Genomic DNA, 17,641 nt, shown 5'->3' with positions numbered 1-17,641 from the left:
AAAAGTTTGGACTACATGGCACCCTATCTGGGCAATTTTACAGAGGAAAATGTTCACTCCATAGATAGATATCTTGTAAAAATAACATTGATTGTTGGCAAGAAAGCCATAACTAGGACATGGTGCAAGGTGGAGCCTCCTACTGTGGAACAGTGGATAGAGATCGTGGAGGAAATTCATATAATCGAAAAACTGACATATCGACCGAGACAGCAAGAAACACAATATGAAGAGAAATGGGAGAAATGGTCAATGTTTAAGATTCAAACCAGCGACAAGGAATACTGACAGATTGAGGAACTGTTCTGAAAAATGTGACTCCCAACTGTTTTTCTATTTTCTGTTTGTATTTCATATTATCTCTGTGTTTGCATTGTGACGGCCCCACAGAGTGTGTGTGTGTGTGTGTGTGTGTGTGTGTGTGTGTGTGTGTGTGTGTGTGTGTGTGTGTGTGTGTGTGTGTGTGTGTGTGTGTGTGTGTGTGTGTGTGCGTGTGCGTGTGCTTGTGCGTGTGCGTGTGTTGCAGGTCCTGTGATGGGGGTGGAGCTGAGGAGGCCAATCAGCTTAACTGGGGACACCTGGCCGGCGCCCCAGGCTCTACTTAAGCCCAGCTGCCCGGAGTCACGGGAGGCATCGCGACTCTCTCCGGGGCCGACGAGGGAGACTCTCTCCGGGGCCGACGAGGGAGACTCTCTCCGGGACCCCTTCCCCTCGCCCAGCCTCTCATTTTCCGTTCAGAGATTGTTCGCAGAACCCACTGCAGTGTCGCTTTTTCAGTTGCCACAATAAATGTGCCGTTACTTTTTGGGAAACCCTTGAACGTCTCCATCTGTTTTCGTTGTGGCCTGCGAGCCGGTCGTAACAGTATTATAGCTGTGTTGCATTGTTTATTTAGTTTGGGTTGTTCTGTACGTGCGCAGCTGTTGTTGTAATGTTTTTATATAATACAAACTAGAGTGAGAACAAAAAGGACTCTCTGGAGATGATTATAAAACATATTTTAATTACTCACCATTCCACAATGACCGGGTGCAACTGAGTGTTGTTCACTTGGAAGCTGATGGAAAAAAACATCAGGAGGAAATTAATATTTATTTCTAATGTATTTTTAATGTTTTTATTTCATTTCATTTTATTAACAGAGTCTCCTTAATATGCCGCTCTATTTAACCTGCCAGATATCTCTCTATGCTTTGCTTACTGCTGCTGCTGCTGCTGCTGCTGCTGCTGCTGTTGCTACTTCCACGTTGCTGCTGCTCACCTGCCCCCCCCCCCCACCACCCCAGCTTCCACCTGTGGGCTCGGGGGGTTAGTTATCTAATCATCACTCATCGTGCTGTGTATATCTGTGGAGTGATGAGCCCCGAGCCTAGACGCCAAACTCAACTATATGCTGCTTCTCAGAAACATGTTAAAGAAACACGTGAGTTGTCTGACTGAAATATAATAAGTGGCTGGGGAGCAAAACAGAGTTAATTTAGTAACACTAGATAAGGACACAAGCATGCAAACAGTCTTGCATGGTGTACTACTACACATTATACATTTACTTTTTTATATTGTTATGTTACCTTTCTTCTGATGGAATCTCTATTTTAGACGCCCTCACTTCCTATTTGTCATAACTCATGCATTAAAAACATCTCCACACTTCACTAATAATATATAATTATAATTATTTAATATCATCTTTAGTTAAGTTAATTAATAGCCGGTTGCTTATCTTTAAATATCATGTACACTACTCGCCTCCTCACCCTCACCATTACCTCTAAGATATTTATACACTTGCAAATTGAATACAATTTAAAGTAATGCATGTTAATGATATACTTCCTTTGAAATAAGTATACTTTTCAAAGCGAAAACAGTGTCATGGACGAAGTGAAAACTAAAAGAAGAACAGAAACCAGTGCAAATAAAAACGGGTCATTAACTGATAACTAACAAGCAAGAGCAAAACTGTTTGCTTAGTTAAATTATATTTAGAATTAGCTTAAATCAGCATTAATCAGTATGCATGAGCTTGCTGTATCCTTGGTTATAAAACAAAACAACAACAACCTCCCAAAACAAAGACTCATTATGTAAATGCAAAGTGGCGCCAATTAAACTTACCCACTGATTCCTTCAAAGGAGGCTTCACGGCAGATGCTGCCGCTGTCGGTGTTCTGACCTCGCTGCGTGGAAACAATAACACAAACAAGTGAGGATTCAAATATAAATACAACATATTCAACTGGTTTATATAGATATATATATCTATATAAACCAGATATATATATCTGTTCCAGAGGTTTTCAAAGAGTGAGAATGAAAAATTGATGATGTTGAGTGAGGTGGCAGTTATCATCAGGAAGTGAGGTCAAATCTAACTGGAACTAAGTACCATCCCAAAAGTAAAATACTCCCACAGCATATCGGAACAATGTGATCAGTCATATGATATTTAAAGAGTCCTCTCCTGCTGATGTTCAGGTGTATATCAGTATGTAGTGTCTCTGCTTTAAAGAGTCCTCTCCTGCTGATGTCCAGGTGTATATCAGTATGTAGTGTCTCTACTTTAAAGAGTCCTCTCCTGCTGATGTTCAGGTGTATATCAGTATGTAGTGTCTCTACTTTAAAGAGTCCTCTCCTGCTGATGTTCAGGTGTATATCAGTATGTAGTGTCTCTACTTTAAAGAGTCCTCTCCTGCTGATGTTCAGGTGTATATCAGTATGTAGTGTCTCTACTTTAAAGAGTCCTCTCCTGCTGATGTTCAGGTGTATATCAGTATGTAGTATCTCTACTTTAAAGAGTCCTCTCCTGCTGATGTTCAGGTGTATATCAGTATGTAGTGTCTCTACTTTAAAGAGTCCTCTCCTGCTGATGTTCAGGTGTATATCAGTATGTAGTGTCTCTACTTTAAAGAGTCCTCTCCTGCTGATGTTCAGGTGTATATCAGTATGTAGTGTCTCTACTTTAAAAAGTCCTCTCCTGCTGATGTTCAGGTGTATATCAGTATGTAGTGTCTCTACTTTAAAGAGTCCTCTCCTGCTGATGTTCAGGTGTATATCAGTATGTAGTGTCTCTACTTTAAAGAGTCCTCTCCTGCTGATGTTCAGGTGTATATCAGTATGTAGTGTCTCTACTTTAAAGAGTCCTCTCCTGCTGATGTTCAGGTGTATATCAGTATGTAGTGTCTCTACTTTAAAGAGTCCTCTCCTGCTGATGTTCAGGTGTATATCAGTATGTAGTGTCTCTACTTTAAAGAGTCCTCTCCTGATGATGTTCAGGTGTACATCAGTATGTAGTGTCTCTACTTTAAAGAGTCCTCTCCTGCTGATGTTCAGGTGTATATCAGTATGTAGTGTCTCTACTTTAAAGAGTCCTCTCCTGATGATGTTCAGGTGTATATCAGTATGTAGTGTCTCTACTTTAAAGAGTCCTCTCCTGCTGATGTTCAGGTGTATATCAGTATGTAGTGTCTCTACTTTAAAGAGTCCTCTCCTGATGATGTTCAGGTGTACATCAGTATGTAGTGTCTCTACTTTAAAGAGTCCTCTCCTGCTGATGTTCAGGTGTATATCAGTATGTAGTGTCTCTACTTTAAAGAGTCCTCTCCTGATGATGTTCAGGTGTATATCAGTATGTAGTGTCTCTACTTTAAAGAGTCCTCTCCTGCTGATGTTCAGGTGTATATCAGTATGTAGTGTCTCTACTTTAAAGAGTCCTCTCCTGCTGATGTTCAGGTGTATATCAGTATGTAGTGTCTCTACTTTAAAGAGTCCTCTCCTGCTGATGTTCAGGTGTAAATCAGTATGTAGTGTCTCTACTTTAAAGAGTCCTCTCCTGATGATGTTCAGGTGTATATCAGTATGTAGTGTCTCTACTTTAAAGAGTCCTCTCCTGCTGATGTTCAGGTGTATATCAGTATGTAGTGTCTCTACTTTAAAGAGTCCTCTCCTGATGATGTTCAGGTGTACATCAGTATGTAGTGTCTCTACTTTAAAGAGTCCTCTCCTGCTGATGTTCAGGTGTATATCAGTATGTAGTGTCTCTACTTTAAAGAGTCCTCTCCTGATGATGTTCAGGTGTATATCAGTATGTAGTGTCTCTACTTTAAAGAGTCCTCTCCTGCTGATGTTCAGGTGTATATCAGTATGTAGTGTCTCTACTTTAAAGAGTCCTCTCCTGCTGATGTTCAGGTGTATATCAGTATGTAGTGTCTCTACTTTAAAGAGTCCTCTCCTGATGATGTTCAGGTGTATATCAGTATGTAGTGTCTCTACTTTAAAGAGTCCTCTCCTGCTGATGTTCAGGTGTATATCAGTATGTAGTGTCTCTACTTTAAAGAGTCCTCTCCTGCTGATGTTCAGGTGTACATCAGTATGTAGTGTCTCTACTTTAAAGAGTCCTCTCCTGCTGATGTTCAGGTGTATATCAGTATGTAGTGTCTCTACTTTAAAGAGTCCTCTCCTGATGATGTTCAGGTGTATATCAGTATGTAGTGTGACTACTTTAAAGAGTCCTCTCAGTATCTAGTGTCATGTGACATGTCTCCATGCTTTAATGTTCAAAAAGCTCTTTATTTACTCCATACTGCCTGAGCTGCTGGGAGTCCCAGCATCTCAGGCAGTATGGAGTAAATAGCCTGAACACCGACACCTCCTCATCTCCACCGCTCCCATGTTTTCTTTTGTGTTGCCATAAGTTAGTCTCTCTCCGTTTGTGCGATGGGCTAATGCTAATGCTAATAATGCTAATGCGAGGGAAATAAAATGGCGGCTTCACAAAACTTTTTGGGAGTTTTACGGGGCGTGCAATCCGCCCAGCCAATCAGACATGGGAACCTTTTTCTCCCATGAAAGTACCTGAAGGGGTTACTTCAGGGACTGAAAAGGGGGTAAAAAGGTTTTCATGAACTAAGTTCTAGTTCCAGATTTCTTTAGTGCGAACGCACATTTTCTGAACTAATGATTACACAAGCCAAAAAAACATCGTTATGACATCACAAAGTGGCCGAAATCTGATCAGCTTATTTTCAGACAGGTTTTTATAGAAATGGATCAAAAAGAGAGAGAATCTTTGTTCCTGAAACTTTCAGAGTCTCTTTCCACAGAGGGGACACATGTTGATGTAGAAGAGACATGAAGAAGAGGGGACACATGTTGATGTAGAAGAGACGTGAAGAAGAGGGGACACATGTTGATGTAGAAGAGACATGAAGAAGAGGGGACACATGTTGATGTAGAAGAGACATGAAGAAGAGGGGACACATGTTGATGTAGAAGAGACATGAAGAAGAAGGGACACATGTTGATGTAGAAGAGACATGAAGAAGAGGGGACACATGTTGACGTAGAAGAGACATGAAGAAGAGGGGACACATGTTGATGTAGAAGAGACGTGAAGAAGAGGGGACACATGTTGATGTAGAAGAGACATGAGGAAGAGGGGACACATGTTGATGTAGAAGAGACATGAAGAAGAGGGGACACATGTTGATGTAGAAGAGACATGAAGAAGAGGGGACACATGTTGATGTAGAAGAGACATGAAGAAGAGGGGACACATGTTGATGTAGAAGAGACGTGAAGAAGAGGGGACACATGTTGATGTAGAAGAGACATGAGGAAGAGGGGACACATGTTGATGTAGAAGAGACATGAAGAAGAGGGGACACATGTTGATATAGAAGAGACATGAAGAAGAGGGGACACATGTTGACATGGAGAAGTGGATTTTGCATAATAGGCGACCTTTAAATGAAACGTTATAACTTCCTGTAATCCTGTAGTAATGAGTGCACAACAACGTACCAGAGTGAGGAGCAGCGCAGGTCTCAGGTTGGTCAGGACATCAACAATCTGCAGACAGAGACAGAGATTCATTAAAGTCTCAGCAGGAATAAAAGAGCGTCTGCAGAGTAAAGGTCAGACGGCACACTGCGTGACTTTATTACTCCTCCGCTAACAGCTAAATGTCAGATAACAGATTCCAGACTCAGTGGTGATATTTAAGCATTCTTATTATTAATGCCACTAAAACTGACTTCCTAAAAGATTCACTGCGGAAAAAAAGTCATCTCGGAAATCTCAATTTAAACTGAAACTGAGAGAAATAAATGTGTTGATGCAAAAAGCCCAGAGAAGATATCATTGTTAGTTAAACTGATATAATGGGTTAACTCATTAATAACCTCAAACTGTTAAAAAAGGTTCCCTTAACCATTACATTAGCTTTTTATTTCCAAAAATCTCATTACAGACACTTTATATATTCAATTAGACTAAATGCAACTTATATTGAGGTTTTATTTACAATTATTGGTATGAGTTTTATTCGTGTTTCATGCATTACTTCGACTTTTTTTAAAGTATTCTTGCTCAACGTCCGACAAGCATGTTTTACTCAAGTTGTTTGCAAACAGGAAAACCTAAAAGATTGCAGGATTGAGGACTTTTACTGAAAATCTAACAAAAACAAAGTGAACACCTTGTTTTATTTTTAATTAAAGAGCTTACTCGCGGCCTAACAAGAAGGTTTTAAGAAGACAAACGTGACTCATTGCACATACTTTGAATTATCTTACAATACAGTCACAGATCCAGAACAAAAAATGCAAAATCATCACCATCAAAATACTTAAACAAAGATGAAACACACAATCATTGACATGTCCTCCACACACTGCCTCACTCTCTCAGGTAAAAGGAGAAATGTTTGCGGAAAAAAAACACCTTGTTGTTTGAGAAATTGAAAACTGCTCAAATATTCATGACCTGGTTTTGATTTAGAACAAGAAATATGGTTGAGTTTTAGATGCTTTTTGTAGGCAGCATTAAAGGTGGGGTAGGTTATATTCCATGGAATGCTCTTAACATCCCGATAGCAATGAATATATTAAATACTTTGACAATAAATACATTAAAAAAAACGTCATCTGTGGAAGCCGTGGCGCTGTAAAAAGCACGACCAATCATCTGAGCCGGCCTGGCTAAAATAACTGGATGGCCTACCTGCCTGTCAGCCTTCCATCTGTGCACAAACTGATCTCGTGCCCTCATTGGTCATGTAAGCGTTCGTGTGTGTTGGAGGAGGGGCTCTGGAACGAAGGGATTTTTTTCGGTTGCGTACTTTCAAATTCTAGATTACTCGAGCTGGTTTCTCCATTCTTACCTGCCCTACCTTTAACTTATCTGCCAGCATTAGTTAAAGAAATGCAGAGGCCGATGTTATATGAGGTGTTTTTCTAAATATACTGCAGTGTTGAGCTGTCACTGCTTCATGGGAGAAATGTCTGTTTGTTGAAGTGATAATGAGCGTGTTAACCTTATGACTAATAAAGAAATCTAACACCTCAGGAAGGTGCCGAGATGTAAAAAATACCTGGAGTATCGTCAGCAGGGTGAGTCACAGTGTATATATAGTAAGAAAGGGTAACATTAAATAGACTTCTGAGTGATTTGTTGCCAGTGAAAGATGTTATTTATAGTCTCATTATAATATTTTGATTCGTCAACATGCACGTCTCCAAAATAGTTGCGGAGCTGTCAAGCCGAGGCTCATCTGGGAATCTGCTGTCAGCACCCATAAACATTCCTCTCAAAACAGGCAATTACAGAATTAAATTGTCTTCACATCGCAATTATGGACAGTCTCAAGAGGAGTGCGTGTTTTAAAAATAGACTGAACGAAGAGCTGCAGGATTCCAATTCGAAATTCTAAACAAAAGCTTCAGAGGATTTTGTTTCTTGATTAGTTTGAACTCTCTGGTTTTACCAAGTTAATAATCAGTATGACGCTCATGTGTGAGGCCAGATCTTCTCAGTAAATATCCTTTGACATCATGAAGTGCACCCTCAGTGCTAAACATGGAGGCAGCAAAAACGTTCTACTGTAAAAACCAACTCTCTCTCTCACACACACACACACACACACACACACACACACACACACACACACACACACACACACACACACACACACACACACACACACACACACACACACACACACACACACACACACACACACACACACACACACACACACACACACACACACACACACACACACACACACACACACACACACACACACACACACACACACACACACACACACTTACATCACAGACGTATTGCACCTCATCAACAGCATACTTCTCCTTGAAGTGCTCTTTGGGAAAGATCCTGTGAACAGATGCAGAAGAGGAAAGGGAAGAAAGAGACAGTTAGTATAATCTTCTGAGTGGAAAGTATTTTACAAAAAAAGATTTGCGGTTTATAGATAATGGAAGAGTCAAAATGCAAGGTCAGGAGTCCTCGGGTTATTTCCACATCATTATGTTCCTTCAGTAGCTTTCACATGAGCAGAGCAGGGAACCTGGGGTTGTCTTCCAGGCAGAACGTCTGAACATTCATTTTAAAACAGTCTTTAACTTTTATTATGTAAAAAACAGGCGGGAATTTATTGAAGATCAGACTTATACAAGTGATCAGTTGGATTAGTTTATTCTGCTTTGCCTTGCAGGGCTTCCGTACTTCTGACAGATGTGTGGTGTATGGACACAATTAAGAAATGAAGAAATGTTATTCTGGCAAAAACCCTTTTTTGAACCCGTTCTTATTTCAGAAAAACATTCAAATCAGACTTAGAAAATCGATCACTGCAAGTATTGTTTCTGACTTTCCCTTTAGGACTTCTACTTCTGACAGATGTGTGGTGTGTTGACTACATTAAGGAAGATAGAGATATTGTTAAGGCAGAACTGTTTTTTTACGTGTACGAATGTTTTAACAAGTAATAATTTTAGATCGGACTTAGAAAATGGATGGAAGTCACTACAGTACAGTACAAGCGTCTTCCATACTCAATACTGTGGACAATCCCCTCAGGAGCTATTTGGGGTGAAGTGTCTCAGGGACACGACGACATGCTGACTGCAGTGGGGTTTGAACCTGTGCTCCCCTGATCCAAACACAAACGCACAACCCACTGCACCACACACTAGGGCTGCTCGATTATGGAAAAAAATCATAATCTGGATTATTTGGGTCAATAATTGATATCACGATTATTAAAAAAGATTATCCATTTACTTTGAAAATATCAATTTATTGAGAAAAAAAATGTGAACAGTATGTTTTTAACAGTTGATTACCCTGAACTTTAAGTTTCATTCAACTGAAAAACCAATAAAAAAAAAAAGTATAATAAAAAGAAAAAAAAGAAAAAGTAATAATAATAATAAAAAAATAATCGTTTTATTTAGATTGCTCGTAATCGTTGCAAGCAATAATCGTAATTGCGATTAAAATACGATTAATTGAGCAGCCCTACCACACGCCTCCCCAGTCATAAATATTATCCTGGCAAAAACCCTTTTTTCCTTGTTCTTAGTCATAAACAGGCTAAAAACTCTATTAAGATCAGACTTAGAAAATAGATCACTAAGATTTATTTATTCTGATTTGCCTTCAGGGCTTCCATACTACTTACAGATGTGTAGTGTGTGGACTACATTAAGGAAGTCATAGATATTATCCTGGCAAACCACGTTTTCTTACAGTTTGTCATAAAACCAGAAACAACAGAGTGCCACAGTGGCACGTCCTAAAACCCGGAAGTAAACTCCTTCCGGTACCTTCAACAAAAACCAATGAAATTTCTCCATAGGATTTTGGAAAGTGGCTGGAAATAAGGTCTGTGGTTGAAACACATTGTAGAGACGGATCACCTTTGGTTCAGCCGGATAATCTCCACATGTCTACCCTACTTTTATCACTTTTCAAATCATAAATCTAATCAATAGATTTATGATTAGAAATTATGCATTGGTTTTTGTCGAAGGAACCGGAAGTGGTAAAATGCTAACTTACTTCCGGGTTTTAGGACGCGTCACTCTGGCACTGTATGTAGATCAGACCCAGAAAGTGGATCACGATCACTGGATCCCTTTTTCTGATTTGCCTCTCAGGGCTTCTGCACTTTTAACACATGTGTTTTGTTTCAGATAGACTTCAGTGGGCTTTGGCATCAGAAGAAGATTGTGCTGGTGATAAAAATCGCCTGGTGGAGTTTACAATAAATATAAAAGCATGTTTATACCGGGTGTAAAACATGTGTCTGTGTAGCACATGACTTTGTTACTTCCAGATACAGCCCACAGCCATGGTGACTGTCGGCTATGTGCAGCGCTCTTTGAAGATTAGTGGGACTCACTCTCCCATCCAAGTAGCGTAGCTCTCAGGCAGTTTGGGAACAAAAAGGATGGATTTCCCAGAGTCCACATCAATGGCTCCAAAACAGTCAGGCTCGGTTACTCCAAAAGCCCAGTGGAAGAAAGACTCCTGCAGAGAGGAGAGAATCAGCCAGAGCTTTAGAGAGGCAGATTATAATGGAGTCAGCTACAAGAGAAACCTTTCCTCTGGTCACATTCTTGCATCACAAAGACATAATGTAATGCCCGTTTTTAGAGCAGTTCACGGAGAGCTCAACAACAAAACAACACTTTGAATGAGTCTGGGTTCAAAACCAAATTATAGTGTTGGAGGAATGAGATCAGGAAGTGATTTCTCAGACAGAGTGGAGAGATTAATACGACAAGAGAAACCAGGAAGTGGACTTTCCTTTAGGAGACAGGTGAGGTTTTAGTGGCATCGTGAAAGAACAGCTTAAGGGATTGGGGTCAACAAATGCAATGCTAGCTGGGGAATGATTAATAACTAGATGGATGGATTTTCAGTTGAACTGTAAACTGCATGAATAACTCGTAGGAATGAAGTTGCATCAATCATCTAAGTCGCTGTACATCTGAATGTTTTATTCCAATTTTGTTTGAAAATGGTAGATTGTTGAGTTTCATGTACATTTCAAGCATGAGATTCAAGATGTGTTCTTGGGTGCAGTAGTCAAAAACTAAACCTGACTGAAGAACATGTTTTTATATCAAGTGGTTTTCAGACAGATTTAAGGATCATGAAGCAAAGATGATTTATCTGAATTATAACAAAAACAACCTAAACACTGGGTTTTCTTTTAAATTACAGAGGTTACTTTCAGCTGAACAAGATGGAATTGAATGGGCAAGTGAGACTTAACCTTTTCTTGGAATATCGTCACAGATTTCTTTGATTAAAGACCTTATTTATAACCTTACAAAATTCTTACTTACAGCCAAAAAATTGGGTTTCTTTAGGGAATGACCCCAACCAATTATACGCTGGTTTGAGATCATTTATAAAGAGAGAAAAATAAGGTAACATTGCCCCCTCCTCAGCTTCAGTTCTGCACTTTTTCCCCCCCAGAGACCCCCTACCTGTCTGAAGAGCAGGTCGGTGTCGGTGCAGAACCTCTGCTTCTGCTCCCCCCCCTGCAGCACCACCACAGACCGAGGCAAGACTCCATCTTTGTTCTTCAGTCCGCTGCACAGACGCCGGCGGTTCTCTGCAAACAGAGCAGCCGAAACCCTGAGGGTCTCGTTCCCCAGCCAGTACACGGCTCTGAGAGGAGGGGAGACACCAAGCAGAAGCAGAATCAAGTTTATTGCCAGGTACGTTCAGAGATGGCAAAAGCACACACGTCCTTTACTCAAGTAGAAGTACAGATACTCGTGTTTAAAAATACTTTGGTGAAAGTAGAAGTACTGACTAAACTTCTTTACTCAAGTCAAAGTAAAGAGGCTTTGAAATGTACTTCAGTAAAAAGTACCCATAACTAGCAGCTGTTTTAAAGAGTACCTGACCTCCCTTTATATTAATAGAACAATAATGTCATTGTTAGCTAATGAATGTTTCCATGGTGACCAACGGCAACATGACAACGTTTTCATTGGTCCCTCTTCTTTAGAGAAGACCAGGAAATGATGGATACACGGATCGTGTTCAAATCAATAGGCACGCAATGACTCTAAATAATAATGATCACGCCACCAAACACACATTCAGACTAAAGGAACCAGCCTGTTTGGAAAAATAAGTAGTGGAGTAAAGTACTGATACCAGAAAAATGTACTTAAGTAACAAAGTATGTGTACTTAACTACTTCCCACCTCTGGGTACGTTACACTTAAAAGGAATTTGCTTTGGTGTCTGGTGGTGGAGACAGGACTCTCAGCTGAAGGACTCTGAGATACTTGTGGCTCAAACTTAAAATAACATCACTTTTATTCAACTAGTCTCTGATATTGTCGTGTTCAATAATTGGACCTCCATGAAAACAGATATCAGCCAAATTCAGGAACATCTTTTTTTCATCTACTGAACAAAGACAGATGATGCATTATGTTTTTTCTTCTCTCAATGATTATTTAGGGGGTGGGAAATTAAAACGGATGAGTGTAAAAGTAAAAAATATTTTCCTCAAAGATTCTGAATTGAAACACAACTTTGAAAATGTATGAAAATGCTAGACAAAGATATGCAAATTAAATATTGATTGATTTGCAAGCATTATTGTACATTTTGTAAGAAAAACAATCACACTCAATATCAGATTTACAGTTACTTTGTAGACAATTTACTTTTTAAAAAGGCAGCAAGTTCAAGCAAACAATTGTATTAATTGTTCAGTCACTGAGAATTGAGAAATAACTTTTTAGTAGAGAGTGCTTATTTGTGCAAATCTGGCATGAATAAAGGTTTTTGTCTTAGGTTTGCCTTTGTGTGTTTACATTATCCCAATCAATTGATATACCTTAAAATATTAAAGCAATCATTTGCCACACTGTATTAGCAAGAAGTGGACTACAGGATCACATGAAATATCAGCCCTGTGTACTTGTGCAGAATTGATTTTGAATCTGTAATTGCTTTTAATAGATATCCCACATTAATTGAAAGATATCAGAGGACTCACATCCCTTCAGGTAATCCTCAGGGTGAGTGAACCTGAGCTTCAGCACAAGTTCAGATCCAGATATAAACAGAGACACATCCTTGTAACTGATAGGTGTTGGTTATAAATCTCTGTCTTTGCTGATAAGATAACAAACATATCTGATCGAGCCTGGACTCAAAGGTTAATCCATAACCTCATCGTTTTCTATGGCTCCAGTGTTTCTGTATCACGCCCCTCTGGCTGAGTGAACAGGTGTATCAGCGACAGTGAGGTGGGAAATGAGGTTTTTACTGGAGGAGGTAGAGATGTACTAAACTGCAATCCAAACACCATGCAGGGCAATTGACCGGGGAAACAATAAAATGTGAAAAACAACTTGAATGTTCCTGCAGGTTCTTAATATTCTGCATGTTTGTCGTGCGTTGAACTTATCGTAAGTCTCTTTGGATAACAGCGTCAAATTAGTGTAATATGTATTTTGTGTCAGTAAGTTGGGTATGAAACTATGTTTTTTAGAGTGTCATATTGCACAACTTTACATAGTTTGATAAGGTGCGCATGATGTTTGTTCCAACATATCAGATATTACCTTATGACTGCTGATTGCTGACAACATTATGATGATACAGCAGATTTTCGTACGGTTTTATCTGATTATTACTACCTGGGTTGTGTCACACAAGAACATTTAAAATGAATAAGAAAAACCTCAGTAAACTCTCAGTGTCACACAATTGCAAAGCTCTCAAAACACGCACCTACATTTTGACAGAAAAATCAAACATGAAGTCACTTTCTTTATATTTGAAGGCAACGGCTTTCATATACTTTTCTATTAAATAATTGTTAAATCACGGTTTAGGAGCTTTAATAATAGGCAACAAGCACTTTGTAGTTCCTCAACTGTGACTTTTTCCCATATTTTATTTAAATAACGTTAACCCAAAATGCAACCCATAGAGTTAGAAATGCATCTGATGGAACAATGTGGTAATAAATACATATCAGTGTGCAGTCAGGTCAATATGAACGGACTTCATTTTAACATTACCTCTGACAAAATCAAACCCAACCTGTATCATTAAAAAGCAGAAACACATATATACATGTGTACCGTTACATATTCTGGATATTCATTATTGTACACTTTTGAATGACATTTTTAATTTAGCAAAAACATGCATTTGTTTTCCTACTGCTGTGTGCATTGCTGTATGATATGCGTGTAGGGTTTTATCAAAAATAGCCTTGTTTTCAAAGTCTTGCTGAGTAATCGTAAAAAAAACTGTAATATTAGACAATATCGCGAGATTAGCGTAATAACATATTTTTATCTAAACACATCTTCATGACTGTAAAAGCTAACACTTCCCTGTTCAATATCTGACCCTAAAATCAACTCATGTTCAGAGTTTTCTGTCAGAAATAAGAGCTGGACTCACTGTGCTGCTGCAGACATGTTGATGTTCTGGTCACACTGTCACGTGCTGACAGCAATCACGTGACTTTTACTCGGAGCTCATCCGCTGAAGTGACGCTTTGCTGCGTTCAAGTCTGTAGGAAATACCAACTTCAGCAGCGAGGAAGCACCGTGAGGCTGTTTTGATGTTGTTTTTCAGACTTCGACTGTTGTTTATAAAGTGCTGAAGTTAATAAGAGAAGAACACTATCAAATAAAGGACTATATATTTGCCAAAAAGTATTAAAACGCTGTTACAGTATACAACACAACAGGGTGGGAGCAGCAAGTACACAAAGGAATGCAGAACTATAAAAGAAAAGCCAATTGCTAAATGATTTTCTCTTTTATCCCCACATTATTTGATTTTTAAGTAAGCTACCCTTTTAGCTTTTTAAGTATTGGCCAAGATTGCAGTCCTTTGTTAAAGTCCACTGTATAGGTTATTGCTATAAGATTTTAATAAGATATATGTAGATAAATTAACCATTTAACACCAGTTTATTGTGGATCTTTTAATAGCCTACACATATTCCCACCATTCAAGCTGAAAATGCAGTTAAACATTAAGTATTTCTCATATAGCCTATAAATAGCACTACATGTGACCTTAGATTCACACGTGAGATACTTTCAGTTCCCTTTCTTTATCATGTGCCGAGGAAGTAACATTATAAACCCACACTAAAACAATGAGAACATATGTAAACTTCAAGGCACGCACAATGTGTTTTACACGGATTAGCATCAGATGCAGTTAATTTATTATGTATTCATAACTATTTTTCAGGTGGTTAGTCAGTGAGCTTCTTAAAAAGGAAGGTTTATTTATTACCAGTGCTTACAATTTAGAACTGGACTACGGAAGGAGCAGGTCTTCTTAATATATCCAGTTTCTCAGGGTTGGGAAACCGACCAAACACATAAAGCATTTTTCAATTTGGCCGTGAAACATGAGACAACATAACGTGGCTACATGCCAAGAAAAATACTGTACTCTCAGTTATATAACCCACATTCATGAAAGTAGGGCAGAGAAATTAAGGAGATATTTTCCTTATACTAAAACGTGTATATTCTTAAAGCTAAAAATAAATCAAAATCTCAGAGTACTGTCTCTTTTGATTTGATTTGGCAACAGTACTTTTACAGTAAAGACAGTAGGGGGAGATGCAGCTCTCCTCTGTCACAATGCAGGGAGAGTCTTAGAAATAAATAATTATTATGAGTGACTTGCAGATACACGATGCAGGTAACATCTGTGTAATAAGACATCACAGACACATATGACAGACTGTCAAGAGGGTTGGTATGCCTACAATAAAATATGAGCATCTTGTGATGAAAGACGCACAGTATCAAGACAGGTTGACAAATGCCTGTTCTCTTGCAGACATTGTGTAGTTTTCTAACACAATAACCAACTCATCTGTAGCAACATTACCACAATTAATCTTTGAAAAACATCAATTTTGAAATGTCATCTTCAAAAATGCAAATGGGGCATCATCCTATTAAATATGTGATAATTTGCAAACACTTCCAGAACAGAAATCTGATTCGTGGATGAAGCCAATGCTTTAAAAAAAAGGTTTCGTTAACATATAAGAGTCAAAAGTTTTTTAGAAAAAGGAATTTTGGATATACGTATGTTTGTATCACAAGTCATAGAATATTGTCCACAGCCATAAAGCAAGTCCACTTTTGAAATGTTTTTAAGATGTCCGATGAATGATGTATCAGCAAACCTTTTAAAATAGAAATATAAGTTTTGCGTCGGTAAGTGCGACTGAAAAGGATATTTCTGGACCATATGATGACATTTTTATAATAATTTGCATAACAATAACGGCTTTCAAGATGTAGAAAAATCTATTTTGAAAGATAATTAAATCATTACATTATATATCACCATGAAGCTCCCTCAGTTCCAATTCAATTCAATCCAACTTTATTTATATAGCACATTTAAAAACAACATAGTGCTGTACATCAATACATATACATATATAAAAAAGCAACATAAATACATTTAGACAAAACCAAAAAGAAACTAATGTAAAAGCACGAGACAATAAAACCATACTTATAGCCACAGACTGAAAACCCTCATGCACAATGCAAAAATATTTTAAAACATAAAAAAATAGAAAACCCCAATTTAGAAAACACAGACTGATACGTCTTATACGTGGTCTGATAAAAAAAAACGGGAGAACAAGTAGGTCTTTAAACGAGATTTAAAAACAGGTTGATTACATACAGGCTCAGAGGCTGCAACAAAGTTTTGATGACCTGTAGCAATAAGCACTTTCATTTACAACACAACATTACTTTACGAACCAAAAACAAATGTGAAATTCAATAATCAGTAGTTTATGCGTGTATGGTTGTGTGAAAAAGTGCAACGAAAAAATGTGTCCAGAAGAAGATTCAGAGCTAGTGTAAAGTGGACGGTGTTGGTCTTTTTATCCAAGCCTCTCAGGTTGGATCACCTGGAACACAAAGAAATCATCTAGCAAGTAGGAAACACAGACAGAGACCCCTAGTGGAGTGGAGGGGGTCGTAACAAAACTGAAATGTTCCTTCTTTGTGATAAGTTTTCTGAAATTGTCATTTTAAATATGCAAATTATGTTTTGCTATGCTAGGTTTTTTATGAATGTCTGATGAATCTACAGACTCATCTATAATAAATCAGTAGAATAAACACTAGGATTTTTTCTAGCCACTAGTCTGAAAGAAAGAATAATAAGTCAGCAGAGCGACCTTTGCACATTTTCCGTGTATGATACCTTTGTTTATTTAACCTTAATGGAGGTGAATATTTGAGAAACTATATACTGAGTACTTCTGACTGTAAGATAAAGTTCTCAATGACTATAATATATTTACATATGTCCTTGGTACCTGTCTAAACTCTTTTAAAGTGTGCATTCCTTATTTGGACTTCATATTTTGCTGAAAAATGACTTACTTAGATTTGCAGACATTATTAATAAGACTCCCAGCCTTTCCATCGCCCTCAGTGCCAGCGTGGTTTCAGTTAAATGAGGACATCACTCTCAGTAAGATTTAGCCTAATTTGAACCCGAGGCAGCTTTACCCAGCAGTCATTATGTGCATATATTGGCCGCTTTTGAAAAGGCTATAGTACAATCCAATTACAGACATCCTCTTTTTTCTTGCAGAATACAATCAACGCACTGAGAAGTCAAATTAGCTCAGAGCCAAATCAATGGCTTGATTTTAACAGCTTCCTGGCATGAATATATTCACTGGTGGAGGAAGTATTCAGATCTTATAGTAAATGAAGTTATACCAAAGTGTTAAAAATACTCTGATGTATAGATCAGT

At 38.4% G+C, this 17,641-nt stretch overlaps 1 protein-coding gene across 1 annotated transcript in view; it reads right to left on the bottom strand.

Moving 5' to 3' along the window:
* Positions 1 to 14,386, bottom strand: part of pepd (peptidase D) — a 21,194-nt gene extending 6,808 nt beyond the window's left edge. The window contains exons 1-7 of the mRNA XM_079695504.1: positions 14,269 to 14,386; positions 11,307 to 11,490; positions 10,211 to 10,338; positions 8,115 to 8,178; positions 5,803 to 5,850; positions 2,119 to 2,180; positions 1,013 to 1,057 (exon numbers count right to left, since the gene is read on the bottom strand). Of these exons, the coding sequence (XP_079551630.1) occupies positions 1,013 to 1,057; positions 2,119 to 2,180; positions 5,803 to 5,850; positions 8,115 to 8,178; positions 10,211 to 10,338; positions 11,307 to 11,490; positions 14,269 to 14,285 (548 nt within the window). The 5' untranslated portion in view covers positions 14,286 to 14,386. The remainder of the gene's footprint in view (positions 1 to 1,012; positions 1,058 to 2,118; positions 2,181 to 5,802; positions 5,851 to 8,114; positions 8,179 to 10,210; positions 10,339 to 11,306; positions 11,491 to 14,268) is intronic.
* Positions 14,387 to 17,641: the final 3,255 nt, after the last annotated feature.

This window comes from Notothenia rossii (assembly GCF_949606895.1).
Source record: "Notothenia rossii genome assembly, contig: scaffold_139, whole genome shotgun sequence".
NCBI lineage: Eukaryota > Metazoa > Chordata > Actinopteri > Perciformes > Nototheniidae > Notothenia > Notothenia rossii.
The sequence above is the reverse complement of the archived record's forward strand: the minus strand, read 5'-3'. Positions and strand labels throughout refer to the sequence as shown.